At 40.8% G+C, this 22,677-nt stretch overlaps 1 protein-coding gene across 2 annotated transcripts in view; it reads left to right on the top strand.

The window, feature by feature from the left end:
- Positions 1-22,677, top strand: part of ap3b1a (adaptor related protein complex 3 subunit beta 1a) — a 56,931-nt gene that overhangs the window by 24,283 nt on the left and 9,971 nt on the right. For both annotated transcript variants that reach the window (XM_034602566.1, XM_034602565.1), the window contains exons 16-25: positions 121-307; positions 1,144-1,274; positions 1,951-2,095; positions 3,000-3,177; positions 5,470-5,623; positions 7,627-7,675; positions 9,080-9,186; positions 17,475-17,703; positions 21,609-21,693; positions 22,331-22,428. In XM_034602566.1, the coding sequence (XP_034458457.1) occupies positions 121-307; positions 1,144-1,274; positions 1,951-2,095; positions 3,000-3,177; positions 5,470-5,623; positions 7,627-7,675; positions 9,080-9,186; positions 17,475-17,703; positions 21,609-21,693; positions 22,331-22,428 (1,363 nt within the window). The remainder of the gene's footprint in view (positions 1-120; positions 308-1,143; positions 1,275-1,950; positions 2,096-2,999; positions 3,178-5,469; positions 5,624-7,626; positions 7,676-9,079; positions 9,187-17,474; positions 17,704-21,608; positions 21,694-22,330; positions 22,429-22,677) is intronic.

Below are 22,677 nucleotides of genomic sequence, written 5' to 3'. Positions count from 1 at the left end.
ACGAGATACTCTCTGTCATCCACATGCACACTACTTATCCTGCCTTGCTTATGTTATCCTGTTGTCTTTGTCTGCTGTCTTAACGTGTCACCCTACTCCTCCCCCCCCCACCACCCTCAGACCAAGCTGCTGACCCAGTACATCCTGAATCTCGGCAAATACGACCAGAATTACGACATCAGAGACCGAACGCGCTTCATAAGACAACTCATAGTCCCCAGCGAGAAGGGCGGGGCCCTCAACAAGTATGCTCGTCGCATCCTACTGGCCCCCAAACCAGCTCCTGTGCTTCAGTCTGCCTTCAAAGGTAGTTCATACATTTCTAATATCAACCACTTACCCTTATTTTGAAGCATGAAATCCTCTAAATAGCTTGAAAATTTCATATTAGCTGCCATTCTTCTTCTCCTGTGTCTGTTTAGTATTTCATCTCACCAAACACATATTAACTGGACCTTTTTTTATCTCACATCGAGTGGCTCCATTTCCAGTAGTATGCAAAGTTGATTCAGGCAGCGATATTAATATTCTGGTGTGTCTGTCTCTCTGAAGGGCAGTTAGGTCAGACCCCTTTGCCTTGGACTAATGAGATGGGTAAATTATTGAGCTAATGTTAACCTTTTTCAGACACTGAGAGGGAAAATAATCTCTCTCATTTAGCTGTCTCCTCTTCTCTCTCTCCCTCGTTGACAAAAGCGACAGAAACGGCCTCGTGTAGCATTAAAATTCAGAGGCGGTTTGCACCTACTGGATGTTTATGGAAAGCATTAACCACCCCTGTCATTCTTAATATTCACGTGTAAAGTTTTTTTTCTCTCTCTCTCTCTCTCTCTCTTTTTTCCTTTTTTGGTTAGCAAAGCAGAGTTTTTAGAGCATTATACCTTCCAGGGCACATGCTTTTTCCTCGTGTGTTGACCACTAGGGAGAGAGAAGAGGAAATGTGTGTATCCTGGTCATTTGTAATGGAGGAGAGGAAGCCTCGATCTAATATCTAATCTAAAGTCATCATGTCATTTGGCCTCCTCTCTCCATTTCTCACCATTCATCAACTTCATTACGGCCACCCACGTCTTTCCACCAATCTCTTCTTTTCAGTTGTTTTTTTGACTCATTTTCTTTCTTTTCTCTTTTCGTTACCTCCAGATCGAGACCGTTACCAACTGGGAACGCTCTCCCACAGTCTCAATATTAAAGCGACGGGATACCAGGAGCTCTCGGACTGGCCGGCTGTTGCTCCTGACCAGTCTGTGAGGAACGTGGAGGTCATTGAGCCAGTAAGGGATCCACCTTCCTCACTCACTTCTCAGATCAGTTTGTGTTGGAAAAGTTAACATGCACACCTATTCACATCAGGCTCAAAGACAAGGACTTACTTGATCACTCCTTTACCATAAATTAAAAACAATTAGAAAAATTAAGTGGCTTTGTTTTTCAGTGAAAGATTAATATTGATCCTATTTTTTTCTCAGAACCAGCTTTAACTTTAAAGGCTTTATCGCTGCTACTTTGTGGCAACTAATGAGGGTTCCTAATAAAACAATAAAGGAGAATAGAAGTAGTTGTGTCAAACTTTTATTCCAAGTTTTAGGTTTAATGTAAGTATATTAGGAAAATATATCGGGTAACAAAAAATTTGTAAATCACGGTTTTAGTTAATTGACTAATTCCAGAGCATTAAACTGAAGTAGAATCAATCATCCAGCTCTTAAAACACTGCTAACAAACAGATGCATTACTGTTCACTTTGAGTTGGTAATGACATGACAGCTGGTGAATGACTCCTTTTATTCACATTGAGCTTCTAGAAATATGATATGATCATTCCTTTGAGTAAAGTATAGTAAATTATTTAAAAAAAATGTTTATATGGAAGTTTCCTTATCCCTAAATTATTCATCTCGACTGGCTGTAATTAACAACCTCTCTCTTCCCTCCGCCATATCTGTGTAGGTGAAAGAGTGGGCACCATTAGTTGGGAAGGCCAAGAAATCCAAATCTGCTGATAAGTTCTACTCAGACAATGAAGATGAGAAAGAAGAGAAAGGATCTGTTAGCAGTGGCAATGAAGAAAGCAGCAGCAGCAGCAGCAGTGAAGGTTTGTGTCTGTCTGTGTGTGTAAAGGTGGATGTTTTTGTCTGGTAGTTTTTATCCTTTTTAGAGAGTAACAAAACAGTAACACTTATTTTCTTATGTGTCTTGTCTGTTTAAATTATAACCTTCAAGATTTCAGTTCTGGTCCATGATTTTGCAACTTGCTGGTTACTGGTGGTAACAGCAAGTGTAGTTTAAAGACTACTTTTCTGCATTTATGTTCAAAAAAAGATATATCTGTTTCAAACAATGTAATCGCCACTGCCCACATACCTCCATGCATCCTGTACGTTAGCATGGTTGTTGAGCTATACATCCACTAGAAGGTAACGCAGAGTTTTTGACAAATTTAATTCCAGCCCAATGTCCTCCCAGCTGTTCTACAGTAACTGTCCCTGTGCATGTGTGCAGTAACATCACTTTAAATGCCTATAGTTTCTTACAAACTCGCAAAGTCTCCCCTTAAAAGGTTCAGCCACTGTTGAAATGTCTTCCTAGTCTTCTAGCTTGAACTATTGGCTACTTCCCCCATCCTTTCTGGTGGTACTGCTCTGTTTGGTCAGTATAGAGGAAGTGCATGAACGCAGACTACAGACAAAGTGCTTAGTCTGTTTCTGTATATGTAGCTAACGTTAACGATAATTTGCCTTATTCCAACTCCAAACACTTGCTGAGCACATGTTTTATTAGAATACAAAAGAGGTGCAACCAATGTATTTGACTTCTTCACATGAAGCAGCAGGAATTGTCTGGTTTGCATTAGCAGTAACTTAATACAATTCTGATATCTGAGCGCGAACAACATGAGATGTAAGGAAAATGCAGGCCATTGATGGTATTAAAACGGGATTTAATTGCATGGAAATATAAGTTAATGTTAATGTGTATAATATTGTTTGTCTGTACAGAGTCTGGCAGTGAGAGTGAGGAGGAAAGCAGTGAGTCAGAAAAGACCTCCACTGATTCTGGAAAGAGTTCAAGTGGATCTGAGGGGAGCTCCAGTGAATCTGAATCAGGACAAAAGAAGAAGAAGAAGAAGACCAAGAAGCTGCCGCAGAAGAAAAGCAAGCCAGCTGCTGCTCACAGGTACAGTGAAATCCCTCCTGCCTGTTTGACTTTGAAAGCATCATCTTTCTTCCCTGTGAATTCGCTGTGTCCATGTGTTGCCTGTTTCTTTCTATTTTCCTCTGTCCGGCTCAGCTAATTCGACAGGTGTGTGTTTGTGAGAAGCACTGGCGTCGCAGGCAACAACAAATGTGATGAGCGCTTTGCTGCATCAACCTCCATCTGTTCAAAACTTCAGCCATTTTCTAATCTATATGGCAACCCACCCTCTGGCACGATACCTCCTTCTTCTCAGTTGGATCTTTTCTTCCTAATCATGCAAACATTTTCACGGCATTGCCAAACATAGCGCGGAAAAACAAAGTCTTGCATCTTCCCTTGTGATACTTTAATTCAGACGAAATCATATTCAGGAAAAGAATTCAGGCACATTCCCCTGAATGGACAAAAGATGTGGCTTATTATGCTCCATTAAAACTTGAACAACTCTTTCAGCTTTTTTTTGGTTGTATACTTGTAGACATTTTGTCTAAATATGTTGCAATGGTCTTTAACCAATTTCTAACTGGGCCGTGTGTGCACCTCTGACCTATATCTGCTGATCTGCACGTCTTGGTACTGTTATATATGATTTGTCTCTGTGTGGATGGAAATCTTGTGTCAGACAGCTTCAATTATTTACTTTTGTTTCTTGTAAACTTGATGATTAATTCCTATTAGTACATTTTTTGTATGCAAATGTTTTCTTGCACATCCCCAATCCATTGGACACCTCCATGAATTAACAGACTCGACTTCTATGTGTCCATTGTAAGGATGGTTTAACCTGTATAGATGTTGTTGCAGCTTTAAGGGCTTATATCCTAGTCTGATTCAAGTTAATACCAATAATACATTACAACTTAATATAGGTAATAATTTATTATTATTTAAGTTGTAAGAAATTCGTGAGAAATTTGGGAATCAAATATGAAAAAGTACCTGTAAATTTGTAGTTAAACAGAATATCATTTAACTAAAGGGTTTGAATGAAAGTTTGGCATTAAGTCATTGGACTGGAATCTCATTCAAAATGCATACAAACAGCAAAGGTTTAGTCAACAGATTATTGGGACAAATACAAGATTCTACCAAATCTGATCCACATCTGTGTCTTCAGATGGGAGAGAGAAACAAAATTATACAACATCAACTCTGTGGCCTATACACACCTATTGTATTACACTGTATATACACTCCTCTGTCCACTCTCTCACACACACACACACACACACACACACACACACACACACACACACACACACACACACACACTCGCCAGCCGAGCTGCTGGAATGTCGTTACTGTGGGTTCCATTAACAAGCTAATCAAGGAGAATTCTCCTCCTGTAGCGTAACCCACATTTACATGGCTAATGGATAATGACTTTTGATTGGTCATTTAGCAGCCTGGTGTTACCAATGAATGAGATTTAGGTCATTACTACTGAATATGCTCACGCGCACTCTCTTACACAGCGGCAAATTTAGTTTCTTACGCACTCCACTTCATTTACTCACGGACACACAAACTCGCACAGAATGTACCTGATTCTGCTGTGTGACAGGCCGCCGGCTGACCCTGTTCTCTCCATTAGAGAGTATAATTAGAGCAACTCACCCCAGTGCTCCAACACACACAAGCATGCACACACACACATACACACTGTAATTAGAGCAGCTCACCCCAGTGCTTCCACAACAAACACAGCATAATGCCCTCATTATGGCCCAGTCATTTCAGGCAGGGCCTAATCAGGCCCACAGTGATTTATATCACTTTTTCCTGTTCGCAGCAAATGAAATCTGTAGGCCAAATTAATACTGGCTTTTCATCATCGCCCAAGTTAAAAAGCCAGTTACCGTCACAATTCCCCTCATTAATTTAACGGCTGAAAATCCCAGGCAGGCAGAGTAAACACTCATTATTGGGACAAATTGAAGAGGGACGGAGCAAGTGAAAGAGAGAGGAGAAAGATGGGAGAAATCTTTTTTGAGTGAACGCAACATTGAATTAACTTCACAAACAAAAACACGTTGATCCTTTTTCTTCTGACCGCGTCTTTCTCAACCTTCCAGATCAGATTGAAAAGGGGAAAAAAAGCAAGTTTTCTTTAGTGACTGCTAGATTATTTGTACAAATAATATACATGAAATCTTTTTTATGTAATTGATGTGGTAAAAAGCAATATTTCAAATAGGCAAGTACAGGTTTTCTTTTGCTTGTATTGATCCCATGTCTGAGGCCGTTTTGTGCTGTTCCTGTTTGTTTCAGTGAGTCCGATGAAAATGGTAACGGACCTGTAGCCAATGCCAGCAGCTCATCAGCTGAAAGCTCCTCCGGCTCAGAGACTGAGTCCGAAGACGACTCTGACTCAGACTCCCCCACAGTGCAGAAGAAGAAGAGTGACGTGAAGTCCAAACCCAAGGTGACATTTTGATTTACTTGGCTGTAGGAAACTTGACTTTATGGTTCCAGGATGAGCAAATGTTTCCACTAAGAAATGTTTAGTACATTTGAGAATTCAAATGCAGTGAGGATGCAAACCAGGGTGAGCTAAGTCTGTCAGAGATAAAACTCCCCAGTACACTGATATTTATATTCTAGTGACTAGAATATAAATATGTTGCCTTCATTAGACTTATTAATCATCATAGATACTAAATATTCAGCATCGTATAAAGAAAACAAATTGATCACCACAATTTGAGATTTATTGACTGCTGTGCCGCAAAACATCACTGACCAACAGAACAAGTATTACCTACATTTAAAAAAATGTCTTTACCATTGTGAGAGCTGTACTTTTTGCACATTTTCACTATTATTAATCACCTACACATGTTTAAATCTGGCTCATGTAACACATGGCTGTAGATCACTGTGTATTTTTGATTTGTATAACATAGTCAATTAGAAGATAGTTTGGGCTTGACAGATTTACATTTTATCAGTTTGTTTTGATGGCTGGCTTAATTACAGATAGCTCCAAGTGAGTGGAGCCCAGAGCTAAAACAATTCATAATCATAAATATTAAACAACAAAGCAAGTTTATTTCTATAATTTAAATAGGAAACACTTTAAAAATGGCCAAGATGAGCCACAGACTTTATTCCATCAACTGAGCCGAAGAGTTTTCTGATAGATCTGATTTTATTGTTCTTGGTTATCTTGACATCCAGCGCTATCCAAATAGATGAAATCTGTCTGATAAAATATACATGCAACTATTTATATGTATGTTGGTGTTTGTAGCCTTGGCGACACATTGCATGCACTAATAATTCATGATCTGATACCATTTACAAAGGTTGTTGATTTATAACATTTAATAGCACTTAACTTATGCAACAGAAAAAACACTCTTCTTTGGCCAGACAAGGTAGTTTCTCTTTTGAAATCATTGCCAAATGTTCAATATCTCATTTAAGGTATTCTACAATTTCTGTAGAATATCATGTTTTAGCCAGTGCAGGGAGTTAATGGAGAGACGTTGTTTCAGGAAGTCTCTGTCCCTCACATCCTCATGTGCAGAGCTTTGGAATCACAGTTTGTACTGTGAGATTTTTGCTTCCATCAGCTTTATTTCTTTAATCATCTTCAAGTCTTTCATTCGCCTCAGTTTTACCCCTCACCACCTTTTTCTTACCAGTTAGGCTCATCACATTATTTCTCGCCCTCCCTTTCCTTTTCTGCACGATGAAATTCTCATTTCAGACAATTTGTTATTTGGCAATAGCCTATGAATTATGCATCTCTCTCTCTCTCGCTCTCTCTCCCCTGCGTTCTCTACACTTCTCTGTCTCATGCTCTTTCAGACCTCCAATTACTAACAAGGTTTCCGTCTCTATTACCACCACCAGGCGTCAATCAGAGAAGATATGATAAGATACGGACTCTAACTTTTATTGTTTGTTTTCTCTCGCATTCCTCAGTCCCTCATCTGTCCCGTTGTCTTTTTTTCGTGCCGTCTGCTCGGCCCGGAGTATGCAGAGTGGAATTTTATGGTTCTTTATGTGACGTGAATGGCGCCCTGGTTGGTTAGGGGGGTGTGGAGAAAGGGTGATAAAAGCACTCGTATGTATAAATGCATTTTTATTGGGCCGGTTGTGGTGCGAGATAGAGGCGTGTGTTGCAATTCCCACAAGTCAACACCTGACAAGCCCGGCTCAGTCGCATGAGGCGGCGTGAATCGGCTGTGACGCGACACTGTGCATGACTGGCCATCGGAAATTTCAGACATGTTACATATAAATGTGGAGTGCCCGGTTTTGGGATGAATGTGTCGTGATTTTGAGAGACTGTCGGCGAAATTGAGACATTTCATACACGGAACAGCACAACACTCAACTTGAGTACTCTTCTTTTGAGGTGTCATCTTTCTGCCTGGTCCTATTTCCTTACATCCTCTCCTGTTGTCTGCCTTTCAGGTGGAAGGGAAGTCCAAGAAGGAAGTCTCTCTACTGGATCTTGATGACTGTGAGTTTCGCTAAAAACATTTATCAAAATAACCACTTCAGCAGAGGGTTGTAGTTTTGAGGCGTAGTGAGAAATGTGTGATGTAAAGGGGTCAAATTTACAAAGAATTACCGCTCAACTCGGCAGCTCCAGTCTTAAATCTGGTTCAGTTTGTTGATTAGGTTTTCTGTTTTTCAAATTCTGTTTACAAACCCCATTTTTATCAGCAGCATGCAGTGAAAAAGCTCAGATAAATAACATGAGAAGACAGAGGAAGTTGACAAACTCTTAATGAGGAAGCATCTATGTGCTGCTGACCCAGAAAGTTTTCTCTTTAGCCCAAAAACGAGCTAATATGAGAGTGAATATTAGGCTTATTTTTGTCACATGGCCAGATGTGCAGCACTGAATGAAGGCCTGGGTTTCTCCATGTCTGCTTAATGTGTACATAAATGCACTAAAGAGGTTACAACAATAAATTCAAATGCCACAACAACTTGAGAGGGCAGGGGTAGACGAAAATGTGTGACACCTCGATGAAAATGTTTCCCTTTTATAGTTTACATCAAACGTTTTACAGGTTTTTTTCTTTCTTTGTTAACAATGCAAATATGGGGCTCATGTGAAATTCAATACCTGACCTTGTATCATGTTATAATAATAATCAGTGCCCCCATATGAACAGTGGTGTGCAAACAACAACTCCTGCTCCTCATTCTGTGTCAGGCTACGCAGTCATTTAGTGTATCATGCTGGCAAAAACGTTTTCAGACATATTATTTATAACTATTTATAAATTAATAATTTATTTATATAATTTTTTATTATTTATACACCTTAATTTACATTGTAAATAATAAATGTATCATTAAACGAGAGACGTTACCCATGAATTCAAACCCCAAGCCTTTGTGACTCAAGCTGCTTTTTTGTAATCTTACAAACAATTGGGAGTCGAACAGTAATGTTCATAATATGATGATATCTTATCTGAGGCAACAGCTATAACAACAGTACTTAATTTCAAGATGGCCAATAACTAGATCTTCGGTCTTATAACGCAACACAAAACATACACTTGTTAAAATGAATCAGCTTTTATCAATTTAGTTGTCTAAGCTGTATTAATGGGTAAAATAACCAAATACACAATCCTAAAACCTTTCGTATAAATCAATTTAATTCTTAAATTAATCGAGATCATACTAAAACAAACTGAAAATATTGAAATCAAAAGGCTCCTACAGCTTTAAAACTGTGCTGCAGTTTTTTTAAAGGTTGTACCCAAAAAGCCTTTGGCGCTCACCAGTGGCAGTATCAAAAAAGACACAGTGGTATATGGCAACGTGTGCCGAAGCTGTATTGTAGCTGTAGAAGGCTTAAAAAGTGTTTGTCTTGAGCCTTTGTTTTCTTTGGGTTCTTCAGTTTCTCCGGCAGCGACCACCAATGCACCAAAGTCCGCAGTCCTCTCCTCGAGCCTGCTGTCCGACCTCGAAGGCCTGTCCCTCTCCAACGTTTCCCCCGACATACAGGTTAGTCTACTGGTGTGTGTCTGCATTAGAAACACACAGGATGACATTTCCTCCATCAGCATGTGTGGAGAGTCAATTGTCCCTTTCTGCCTGACACTGACGGAACAGCCGAGCAGTATATGAGATGGTGAAATGAGCCTCTCTCCCTTGAGGAACATTTCTGCTCCAGATGCCAACTATTGACCTTTTCTGCCTTCTTATATTTATAGCCAGTCAGGACGGTACAACTGCTCCGCCTGTTTCCTGTATCTCTTATAGTCTGTCTTTCTCACCCTCACAGTCTTTTGCTCTTCCACACCCTTGAACTCTATTTCTGCGTGTCATATAAGTCCACCCGCTCCGTTTCTCTCTCTCTCCGCTTCTCTCTCTCACTCTCTCTCATCTCTCCTCTCTGTCACCCTCCATATCTCTCTGTCAGATGTTGGGTCCCTTGTGTCTCCGTGTTGTGTATATCTGATGGTTGACCTTTCCTAGTGTGACGGCTCCTTTCTCTCTTCAGCATGTGAGCGGCTCTGCACGTTCAGTGTATTTTATATCTTGTCGTTTCCCCCGGGAGGGAAATGTCCAGACCATTCTTTCTGCCGTTGCTGTATCTATTTTGTGTTTCACGGTCAGGTCTGTGGTGCCTCTGCTGTTTGAAGATCTCAAATCAGAAAAGGCTACAAGTTTCAATCACAATATTGATGTGTGAATCTGTTTTTTCAGCATGCACACAAAAGAGCCTTTATTTTAGAATTTAGTTGAATGTCTTCTGCTTTGTATATAAATATAGATTTATTTGTTAAAAATAAATGTGAGAAAACTGAAAAATTACTTAATATTATCACTTATTACTACTATAAAATGTAATTGTTTTCTCCAAAGAACAGTACAAAACCCAAATGATCTGTATCTACAACAAAGAAATTAAACAGTTAACTGATTATCAAAATTACTCTTCATGACTCATTCATTAATCAACATACAGTTTAGGTCCTAAATACACATTTTTGGTTGTAATGTGAGACTGGGAAATGTGATATTTTAGGTCTGAGATTTACCAGGTAATGTCTTTGTTCTCACATACACGTTTCACAGTGTGTGTTTCAAATTAAGTTTGTACCAATATTTTGATGAGCATTAAATGCTGCTTGGCCCTACGATACGCTGGCAACCTGTCCAGGGTGTGCCCCTCCTCTCGCCCATTGTCAGCTCAGATTGGCTACAGCCCCTGCGTCCCTTACAGGATAAACGATATCGATAACAGATGGATGGATGATAGGATAAATGCTGCTTCTTCAGTCTCTGCATCTTCAGTCTCTGCATCTTGCATCAAAACAGAGATTAACATTTCATATTTTGTCGTAGTATGTAGTGCAGATCTCATATTTGTCTAAGAGGCAAAAAAAGAGCAACGCATGGCGGCCTTTGTACAGTTGAAAAACAGGAAGAGAAACTGCAACAGAGGCAAGATCCATCTTGCGGGACACAGACATTCAATAGGTGCCATGTCTAAAGAGAAGTCACAGTAGAAATGACTCTACATTAAAAACAGACTTAGCTTCTGTGTCTGATAAGTAAAGACAATACGGAAGTGCTTTACAGTGTAATACCACAGAGGGCCAGCAGAGTCTGGCTTCCAAATAATCTCTGGCTCCATAGAGTGCCATACAAAATCATTCAAATAATGAGTCATTAATGGTGTCATTAGCTAAATTCACTCCCTCCTATCAGTGTTCTGGAGGGTAATCTGAAAATAATGCCACAATTAATAGATATTATGGCTCAAAGAGCAGTAGGAGTAGAAGTACTTCTACATATTGAAGCAATTACAATTTATTTTCGGGGGGGAGAATTTATCTCATTCTTGCCAAGAGTTAGATGAGAATATTGACACCACTGTCACCTTTGAAGGGTTATTATGAAACTGCAGCCAACAGCCAGTTTATTTATCTTAGCATAAAGACTGGAAGAAGTAATGAACAGCTTGACTCTGTCAGAAGGATAAGAAACTAATAAGTAGTTGAAGAGCTTTAAGTAAAAGTATGGAGGAGTAAAAGCTTCATGTAAACTTGTGGGTGTTGGGCAGCTTCATGCTAATGATGCTTTCAAAGTAACTGATTTTTCTACGTATTCACTTCTAATTGTGAATAGTTTGTTTGCATGCATGTAGATGAATGTGTAGCCGCTGCTGCAGAGCGTGAGCGGCCTCCACACTGTCGAGTGGCCAGTTACTCTAAATTCTGAGTCTGCTCGTCAGTCCTGCCCGCCTGTCAGTCAGTATGATTGACAGCTGCTCTCATGCCAGCGTTTATGCAGCGCAAGTTAGTTGTTAGTCGCCCTCCTCCTCCTCCTCCTCCTCCTCAGGTGAAGGCCAGGGAGTAATAGAGAATAGAAATGCAGATTAGAGCAGGGAACTTTTTGCACATCAACATCTGATTTAGAGTCAATTCTATGCATAAATACATGATGGGCATCGGGATTCATAGACAAGGGTAAATAACCTCACCTTTATTCACACACGCCCCTCCTCTCCACATGCACACGCTTACATATAAGCTCTCTCACACACACACACACACACACACAGGCACACGCACACGCACGCTGGTCCCAGTGTCATTTCTATTTCTCAGCAATCTGCCCACAGAGGCAGCGAGTCTGTCTCAGCTGAGCGCTCGGGCCCTTTTAGAGAATTACTGCATGGTTATCAAAGGCATTTAGATTAACCCTGGTCACTGTCTTTGACCCACCTCCTCCTCTGTCTCCTCCTCCTCTCCCCGGTTTCTGCATGCTACGGCTCTCTCTAATAACATTTTGACATTAGGATCTCTCACAAATGCCTCTTAAATTCCCCCCCCTCCCCAAACCTCTTCCGTCCCCTGTCCGTGTGTGCGGCGGGGTGGCTGAGGCTGATAACTTTTCATTCATAATTAGCAGTCAGCGAATGGGACTGCGTTGGGGGGAAATTGAACTGTCAGCGGCGGGGCGCAGGGTGTTTGACCCCATCACGCCCAGAGGGGGCCATCATAATTTGTTCATTTGGTGTCCATCAGGCGGGCACCAGCTCACCCCCTCCTCCTCCCCCGTCTCCCTCCTCACCCCTCTGACCTCCCCCGTAGTGGGCGCTCTGGGTTCACGTCTAATTATGAATCAGCAGAAGGACCCCGAGCGCCACGAATATAGCAGCCCCTGCCCTCCAAACCTCCCGCTGCCACTCAAACTGCAGAGATTGCCTCTTAAATAGGAATAAATGCCCACACGGAAATAGCCAGTCAGTGCTGCGGCCTACGCAGCTATTTGGGAAATATTTGTGTTTTAATGCAGGTGTTGCAACATCTCTTTCTTATTAACTAGTTTCAGTAACTATGTGAGCGCAGGTTTCTTGTCTCTGTATGTGTATCCATCACATAATTATAAAGAGGTTACAATTCCATTAGTCATTTTTCTAACATAAGTGAAAATAAATCTGCCAGTATAGTTCATTGTTTTCTGGTGAAATTGACGTGTTCAAGAATTTTCTTGAAATAAACAAAATGATGGATTACTGATTTAGATTTGGGGAAAAAAGACATGAAATGTAGTAGAAGAGACGTAAAAGATATATTTTTATCAGACTGGTAGTGATTAACGAGAGCAACAAGAATAATGAACCTGTGATTCATAGGCAAAACAATCATTTGTTACAGCTTCTCAAAAATGAATATATCCAGATTTTCTTAGTCTGATGGTAACTTGAATAACTTAATAATAGTTTTTGGGCATTATCATTATTAATACAATAATTTTATAACAAAATGATTCGTTAATTAAGTGAGAAAATAATCAGCAAATAATCGATAATAGATGTAAAAAGCAGTTGCAGCTATAGTGAATATCATGCTAATACAAAAAAGTGTTGTCACTTTGTTAAGAAGTCTTGCAAAGCCAGAGGAAGGACGCTACTGTTTCTGAATAACAGTCCTCTATTATTGCTAATGTTCTTTAATGGAAAATTTCAAAATTAATCATTTTGGAACATCTAATTTGCCAACAAATTAGCGTAAATGAACTAACCTCTGTCTTCATGCGCTGGAGAGACTTCTTGTTACATTAAAGTAGTTTTAGAAGGCTGTAGTAACATTTATTTAATTCAATTTGCTGTCAAGGTCTTTGTGATGCCCCTCAATTAATTGTCATCTTCTGACTGAAGGGAACAATTAGGCCCTAAAGTCAAACACATGTCCCTACCTTCATCCACACAACTCTTGTAGAGCATAATGAAATCCTGTCCCTGCTTTTGGAGGCAGACGGTGTCTGAAAACCAGAAATGGATTTTCAATATATGTCCATACATCTCTGTACTCCCCGCAACCCGCTCTGTTAAATTGGCCTTCTTGTGCACACGGCACAAGGCTGCCTTGCTCCGGTTAGCCTTTTTTGAATATGTCAGCGGGATTTTCAGGTCATTTGCCAGAGAGGATGTCGGGAACGTAGCGTCCGGGCTCTGAAGGTGACTGGTGTCTGTGTCATCCATCACAGGGGCTTCCTTTAAGTTGATGCATAATAGAGCCTCTCAATCAACTTCCTCCCTCATTGTCACCTCCCTCTTTCCTGTCCAGGGGAGCCAAAGGGAGGAAAAAAACAGAAAGAGGGACTGACAAGAGAAGTCAAGGTTACATCCCTCTTATTCTCTTATTTACACTTGAGGTGTTATGGTCTCGTGCTTCGCAACAAGACAACAATGGATGGAAGGGTGAAGGGGCTTGTGTGGGCTCTCGTGTCAGGCTTTAACTGTCCGCTGTGTCAAATTGGTGATAATAAGCAGTTTGAAGCCTTGTCCTGTCCCCGCCGCCCCCCCCCTCTACTCATGTCGCTGCCTCCTGCTCGGGGCGCGCCGACAAGACAGGACCTTGAAGCAGGATGTGTCTGTCAGGGAGGTAAATCTCCGTTGTGATGGGGTGGCAAACATTACGGCCAGCTTTATCGACACCGACTGCTCTGACACATCCAAAAGTGGCCCAATAAATTTGCAGGCTGCCGGTGGCGTGACGGGCGCTCGCGAGGGCGTAGTGGCGTTACAGCACAGCGACAAATGTTTGTTTGACCTCCTCCGCAGGCACTGTGCCGGGTCTGGGCACAGGAGACACTGCTAGTCTGTCAAGGAGATGAAGAGATAATGTTGTTGATTGGGTTTATTCTGTGTCTGATACGACTTACGCTGCCTGTAGTTTACTCTTTGTTAAATGCTGGTGCCAGTATGACACCTGAACTCACCTCAAGCCTATGTTGCATCATTTAGAGAAGTGTTTCTGTTACAGTATTTAGCCTATATCCCCATTGATATACATGGGGTGCATAAAATGATAAAATCATGTGAATCTTTAAAACAGTTTCAACAAAAAGTGATTGAGTGACATTATAACCTCTGTGAAAGGAGGATATATTGCAGCACTCTTGTATTATTCTGTATTATATTTAGCAGGGTGTACCTAATAAACGACAATGCATTCATAAATAGGTTAGGTCATTTAGAGAAAGGGAAGTTTTGATAGACTGTAGATTTGAGAAAATGGATATACGTTACTTTTGGAGTTACACAGGACTCAACATTTGAAATGGGAACTTTGCAGCCATGGGTTAATATTAAAGGTGTATTTCACTATTTTACACATAATAGTCTTAGAGGCTTAAAATATTTAAGAGGAAACAAATATTACAACCAGGGGGTGTAGAGTTTCAAACATGTGGGCATGCAACAGGCAAGGAAGGCGAAATGAAAGATCCTATTGAGTTGCATGATGTGAAATGCAAGGTCCAGGGAGGTAAAATTATCATATCGTGGCTTTGGTTGTTACAAATTTGGCCACTGCTTCAAACCATTTAAACTTCTGTTGGGTTTCTCTTTACAGGATTTTAAGGTGTTGATGTTACTATATAAAGTGCCTTGAGACAATGTATGTTGGGATTTGAAGCTATGTAAATAAAATTCAATTGAATTAAAAATCTTGCTCACGTAAGTCATCCATCATGATGAATTATTAGAAAAGACATTTCCAAAAATACTTTCCATATTGCATTAAAAACATATAATAAACTGCATAAAACTTTACATTTTAAATCGGAATAAGCTTTATCAAGCTTAGGTTATACATATAACATCCATTTTCAAAGTATTTACTGACTATAAAAAATAATCTAATAAACAATATTTGTCTTATCATTTTCTGTCATGTATCTACCTGTCAATCTGAAGTTATTGACAGAGGTTCTTTGTTGATGTACTTTAGCATTCCTTGTAAAAAAATAAATTCAAACTGATTACTAAAAAACTATGTTGGCGTTTGGCGAGTGCATAACTTTGCCAAGAGTGTTGGAAAAACTATCCTGGATTGGCTGGTTTATCTGGTTCCGCTTGATAACGTAGTGTGTTCCTCCTTGGGTCATGTCCCTGGTAGCCAATACAAGAACCAAACCTTAATAAGCAACATTCTCTGGTTTCATGATTAGGTCAGTAAATATTTGACATAGTAATAATGATAATATTAAAGAAGACTCTGATCTTATCACCTCAGTGTTAGTGAGTGTAAGTTAGTGCAAGTGTTTCATGCTTTACAGTTGTTTAGATCATTAAATTATGAAACCTGTTGCTTTATTCTTGTCTCGCTGCCACAGTACAGTGATGGCGAGCGTTCGATCTCCGCTCAACAATCTCACCCTCCAAAATGAGCGCGCTGAATCCTCGTCTCTGCGACATGTCTTGTACGTCAAACCGATTTTTCATCCTCACTCGCTACACGACAAGTCTGAGGACGCCTCGAACATTTCTCACCCGAGTCAGAACAGGGGGGGGTGGTACATTCAGCTTCAACAAAACAACACGCACTGACACCACTCAACACTGTGAGCCGTACCATCATGGCTGCATGTTTCCACTGTGTTTCTTCATGTTATATACTTAGTCATATTCAATTAGCGTAATTACTTAACACATCGCCTCTTCCTGAAGTCTGTTGTTAACAGGAACTGTTCTTATACTACTGCCTGTTGATTTTAATGTACAACTTCATGATATATCTTATTATTTTTGCCCACCACTTTGTTCTTTTGTTTTTTCTACTTCTGTGAAAAAAAATTATATTTGGCACTGAGAACTGATTTTATTATATATATTTTTCTCTTAACTCATGCTCATTTGCACCAGGATGTGTTGGCCCTGTGTCGGAGTGTGAGTACACTCGGGTGCTAAGTGTTTTAGAGGGTGTGAAACGGCGTTATCCATCCTGGTGTTTAAAACTAATTAGTGCTGCCACTCAAAACAGAAGGACCTCTCTGACTCTTACTGAAGAAAGAAGAAGCTACACATGCTTGGCGTACTTTTGTGATGATTTGTATTGGTACGGCAGAGGCATGCCTCAAGTTTATGCCTATTATGGGAATATTCTCATATATAAATATATTTATACAGCGTGTTGTTGTGTTGCATTGTGTGGGCCGACCCAGTCTGTCTTACAAGAGCTGACAGGTGCCACCGTCAAGTGGAAAAAAAAACGAACGCCACCAAGTGTGAACCAGATTCATCGGAGTGATGAGAATTTAAAAAATATTTTACGAGAAAAGAAATACACCACCTCCACCACCTTTCTTTTCCACACCTCTCAGAGGTAATGTAGTTTCCTGCCTCTGAAAGGGTAAAAGCCCCTTTTAAAAAGGGCTGCGAGTGGCAGGTTTGGCGCATTCAGGCACTTGTGCTTCTATTCATTAGAGCTTGTTTTTATTCAGCCGGGTTCGACCGAGCATCCAGCCCCATTTCCATCTAACTAAGCTGATTTGGAACATTTCTTAAATGGGCCCCTCTTTACCCTACAGAGTTAATGAAGGGAGGGGTGGTGGTGGAGGGGGTGGTGGAGGTTTTATCAGCCAACGTTCTGTCCCTCGCCACAGAAAAGTGCTGCATTCTGGCTGCTGATTGGACACAATGAATTGCATGAATATATGTGATGGAAAGAGCGGGGATTCTTGTATTAATCTGTTCTCTTGTGTGGATGCATTTGCACTGTAATGCACAAGGCGTCCCTGGATATTGTGTTGATGTGGAGAGCGCTGAGCTCCTGTGCAATGTTCTGTATGTCTGGTTTTTTAATACTTCCGTCTCCACTACTGGTCTCAGCCTGCTTTTGTCAGCAGTGGTTAATACTTCATGGATCAATCACAGCTTTTAATGACCATAACGATGATCATATATGATTATCAAGAAGTTTGATTCAGCATTGTTTGTTTGCCCAACTACCGCACAAAACCCACTCCCTGTTTTTCATGCCTTTTTTCAGGTCACCACTCCATCTTTCGGCCCTGTGACAACCTATGAGCTGCTTCACCACATGACGGGAAAGGGTCTCTCAGCCAAGTACCACTTCCCCAGGCAGCCTTGTCTGTACCAGCCCAGTATGGTGGCGGTGCAGGTCATACTGACCAACAGCTCGGATCACAGCCTGGAGGAGATCCATATAGGAGACAGAAACCCTGCCAGCCTGAACATCCACTGCTTCAACACCATCGGTGAGTACAGGTGACGCACGTCCGAATGAATCCACTGTTCCCTCAGCAAAAAGACAGAGGGGTTGTGTCCTCACATATTCATTTGTGTTGTTGAGATTCTGATCACCACTGGTCCTTGTAACTCACTCACTCAAGTGTGCAGCATGAATAAAATCTTCTACAGTCATATTTCCATATTTGGAAATATTTTCATGAATATTATAAAGACTACCACAGCTAAAAGTCAGATATTGCCAGCAAATTTAACATTCAGGGATAAGACTCATGATATTCATACATTTTTCTTATATTTTCCCATGAAAACAAGTTATACTAATAATTTCCTTTATGAAGCAAAATGCTGATGTTTGTCATTCCTCTATACTAAAGTTGTGTCCTCAATGTAAACTATTAAAAATACATCAATGAGCCACACTGTAGCACCAGGTAACATGTTAATTCATTATCATGAACATGGGCGATGTAGTTTATTCTGAGTCCAGCCCACATCCATGTTCCCCCTGCTGTCGATACTAACTGGAGTTTTAAAAATAAGTGTATGAATCCGCCACTGAAAATAGTCCCCAGCAATGGCAGCATTTACTCCACTTCAAATATTGTTTGTCAATAAAAACAGTACCCGGTGTTTCAGTACCCGGTGTTTCTTTTTTAAGAATTAGCACATTGCCTGTTCTAAACATGACTGTTTGGATTGGGCTGTTTGCTTGGTTTGTGGTGATACTGGTTGCTGCTTTCTTTCGAAACCGTAAAAGTGAACTGCTGTAATTGAGCTGCAGCAAGTAAAGACTGACTGCAGGACTCCAGTCCACAGAACCTTGAAGCTGCACCACCACTGCTGCACAAAGAGATTGCCCGATGTTTTTGCCCGTTGTAATCTACAACGTCACTTACATTGATGAGTCCCAGCCGCTGCTTCTACAGAGCACTGGTCCCCTGGTTATTCAAAATTTGAAGATGAACAGTTTAGAGATATGTGTTTCTTTCTGAAAGCGATAGTTCCCTTGGTATAAACAGCATATCTGCATATCACTAAGCACTACTTCACATTACCCCTTGACTAAACTCTATCTAGAATAAGTAAATAAAGTAAAATGAGCAATAGGAACCCAGTGGTGATATTTGATCTTTTATCTCTGTGTTGTCAAGTTCCTATTTAAACAGATATAATATGATTGTTAGTTGTGTATTTTTTGGCTGTAGAGCTCCCACATAATCTCATTTCCTCTCTTTATTTTATAAAATGCCACTGGACTGTTATTATTGACTTAGTGTCAGACCTCATACATGTTGGGTGACAAGTGGGTCAAACTCCAGCATGACCTCAGTTGTGTATTTTTTGGATTTAAGTCGTGACACAACACATTTTCTTCCCCTCCCGTGTAATGTAAACAATCACATTTATTTCAATCTGAAGTTTCTCCCTTTCCTCCACAATGGAGCTCTGCCTTTACTATGATGGTTTTTCAGGCAGATATTAAATGATTATTGTGTTTATAAAAAACCTATAAACCTGATTGCTGTCAGCCCAGCAAATAGCCCAATCCCTATTCAGCTAATCCCTGTTCGTTAGTATCGATCAGGGCCGACGGACACAGACTTCATATTTGTTGTCACACTGCGGTATGATCGTTACACTGAGTATAATATAAGGCTGAGAGCAGTGCTCCCGCAAGATTTACACACACACACACACACACACACACACACACACACACACACACACACACACACACACACACACACACACACACACACACACACACACACACACACACACAGCCGGGCAGTGTGCAGTGGAGCACATTAAAACTGTCAATTGCAGGGGATTGATTGGGCATTGAAGGAACTCAAGCAGCCAAACAGTGGCTAATTTGGATCGATTGAGCCCGGCTACTGTGAGCGTGCGGCTGGAGTTGATTTGGATAAGTTGCAGACGATGAATACAGACAAAGCTTTATGTTGTGTTGTGTGTTAGATAAGGGATAACACATACAGGTTTGTATTTAATAAGAAATATTGCACTGTGCATCTACGAGGTGCCGAACTTCCCAGTGCTGCTCGTCACCATGTTAATGGCTATTGAACACATAATTTGACTGTTTAAAATGAGCACGTCCTCTACCTTTAATACATCCTACACCAAAATGAGGAGGAGTCCCCTTATGAAACCAGATTTAAATCTGCTTAATGATTTAGCAAATAGCATACACTCATTTTATCAGACCTCTAAATATGCCTGATTATCTTTTTCATTGAGAACCATGCAGTATTTGCTTGGAAATGGGTGAAAATGAAAAAAGAAAAACGTCAGGATCCGCCCCCTTTTCTTTTGGATCCATCCCAAAAGTTGAATGGGTTCTGTCTTGGCCCATGACCCATCCTTTCAACAAGTTTCCAATAAATCTGATTTGTTGTTCCTGCATAAATCTGCTGAAACCCAAACAAACCAACAAGTTGACAGAGGTGAAAACTTAACCTGACGGAGTTTATTAGCTATGTGAGTTTTCTGTGTTTTAAAGGAGAATTCCAGGTTATTACAACATGGCTTTTAGTTGACCATCATTTCTATTTGAAATAATAATATTGTACTCACCAATGTAATCCCAGTGACGTTGCAAGAGGTCTGACAGAGAAAGAAACATTATGATACAGCCTGTAACTGTTTGAAATGAAAATTAAGAGATACATTTATCTATTGTTAACATCTATCACAGTTTACAGACTCACCTCCAGCTTCGTTTGATGCACCACACTAACAGTAGTTGTGCACTTTGCACACACAGTTTTTCTTTCTAATAAGGGATTATTAGACATTTTGGGGATGTTGATAATATAGAAACTTTTCACTCAAAGCCTGTCTGATTGACAGCCTGTATATCTTTTCTAAAATACACTGTTCTTAAACTACAGTACAAGGTGAGTAGAAGACTGATAAATAAGTGATGGAAATGATCAAAAATGTGACAGTAAGACCCGAGTTCATAAACCAGATTGCATAACTCCTTTCTGAAAGCAGCGCAGGAGACTCAGCAGATTTTGAATTGACTGCAGTGTGACTCACTATTTTAGAACTAACATTGAAATAGCAAAAGAAGAATGATTGTTGGTTTACAGTTTGAACAAAGGTCTTTAGCCCCTTGTTGAATCTTCACATTTAAACTTGAAACACTTTTGACTTCAGATGACATTCCAAATTGTTTATCTTGTAGTTTATATATTGACACAGAAGACCAGGGAGTGTGAGAGAAGCTGTGATGGCTGGATTAGGAGTGAGTCCATGATGGCTCTGTTTTCAGAGGGTTTCCTCTGGAGCCTCCTATCTGCTCTGCACCGGCTTTAGAAAGAGTTATAGAGTAAGATAGCCCTGCTCCACGGAGAGAGAAACACCGGCCGACTGGGGGAGCGTGGAGGATGTTTCTGTCTGTCTGTGTTCTTCCCATCCTTAACCTCCCCCCCACCCTCCTCCTCCCCGTCCTCCTCCTGTGGCATTCAGCTGTCCAGACTCCCTCTTCAGCGTTTTTTGGCTTTACTTAACTCTCTTTTTGAACTGGCGTTTCTCCCACTCCGTCCATCTCCCTTACCGCGTCTCTCTTGATGCTGATGCTCTCTTTGACAAGCCTGTAGTTTTGGAAATATGCTAGTCCTTCATGTGTTTTTTTTTCTTCCTGATGCTGGAGGTGTGGGGAATGAGATTGAAGGATGGATTTCTCACACACGGTGGCCTTGCTTTGTGAAGTAGAAAACACAAGTGCTGTGGATGCCTGTCTGTTCCACTCTGCTGCTGCCCTCCCCCCTCTGCCTCCCCCCCTCTCCCTTTGCAGCTCCATCCCTCCAACGCGATGCACACTGTGCCCTTGTCACTCACTCTTCCTTTTCTCCTTTCCTCCCCTCTTTTCCATGTTCAGAGCGACTGGAGCCAGAGGCCTCAGTGACGGTTTCCATGGGTGTTGACTTCAGCGACTCGACGCAAGCAGCCAACTTCCAGTTGTGGTAAGACGACCTGACATCCGCTCATTTCAAGTCAGGTGTTTGTTTTTTTCCCTCTCAGATTTTTCAGGTGTACATCTTTTTCACTTGGTACCCTCTGCTACACATCTCTTTCTGTCTCCACCATCACATCTCCTTTATGTTTCTCTTAAGTCCATTTGTTTTCTCTCTTCTCTTGTTCTTTGTTAATTCTCCTTTTCCTACCCGCTCTGTGCCAGCACTCCCAGGTGAGACATCAGCTACAATTGATCCCGGTTCACTGGGATAACAATTATTCCTGCAGTAATCAGCCCCAACCCAAATCAACCTGCTGAATGCCATTGGCACCGCTGCTCAGCCGATCAATAACCTTATCAGAAAATCTGTTCGGGATGGGGGAATCAATCCGGCCCAAAATGCCATTCACAGAGCGTGGTTTGCAAAGCAATCAGAAGAGAAACATTTCATACACAAACAAAGCATAAACACACACACACTCACAAACACTATACGACACGTGTTGTTGTGTATTCATCCAGATTAAGATGAGTTGTAAATACAGAAAATCAAGTCATAAATTACAAGAATCCTCATTACCCCTTTATGTTAGATATTCTATAAATACATCACTATTCCTGTACTCCTGTCTTTTCTCCCTCAGCACCAAGGAGGACCAGTTCAGTGTGTCCATCCAGCCGGCTGTAGGAGAGCTGTTTATGCCCAGTACCATGACAGAAGAGGACTTCTGTAAGGAGCAGGGTGAGTTCAAATTAAAGATCGTCATTATTACTCAATATTAACTGGAACTGTACCAATTCAAAATCACAGGACCTGTTCTAACCTGTTCGTTGCTTTTATCAAATATAATTTACTTGCTAGAAAGTGGCAGAAACATCAAGACAGGAATTTGTTTTTAACAGAAATATGTAATGTAAATAGCCTAATACTCTAACCTCAAACCTGCCTTGGCATATCTGAGTGTTAGTTTCTTGTCATCAGCCCACAATC

This window comes from Hippoglossus hippoglossus, chromosome 12 (assembly GCF_009819705.1).
Source record: "Hippoglossus hippoglossus isolate fHipHip1 chromosome 12, fHipHip1.pri, whole genome shotgun sequence".
Taxonomy (NCBI): Eukaryota; Metazoa; Chordata; class Actinopteri; order Pleuronectiformes; family Pleuronectidae; genus Hippoglossus; species Hippoglossus hippoglossus.
The sequence above is the reverse complement of the archived record's forward strand: the minus strand, read 5'-3'. Positions and strand labels throughout refer to the sequence as shown.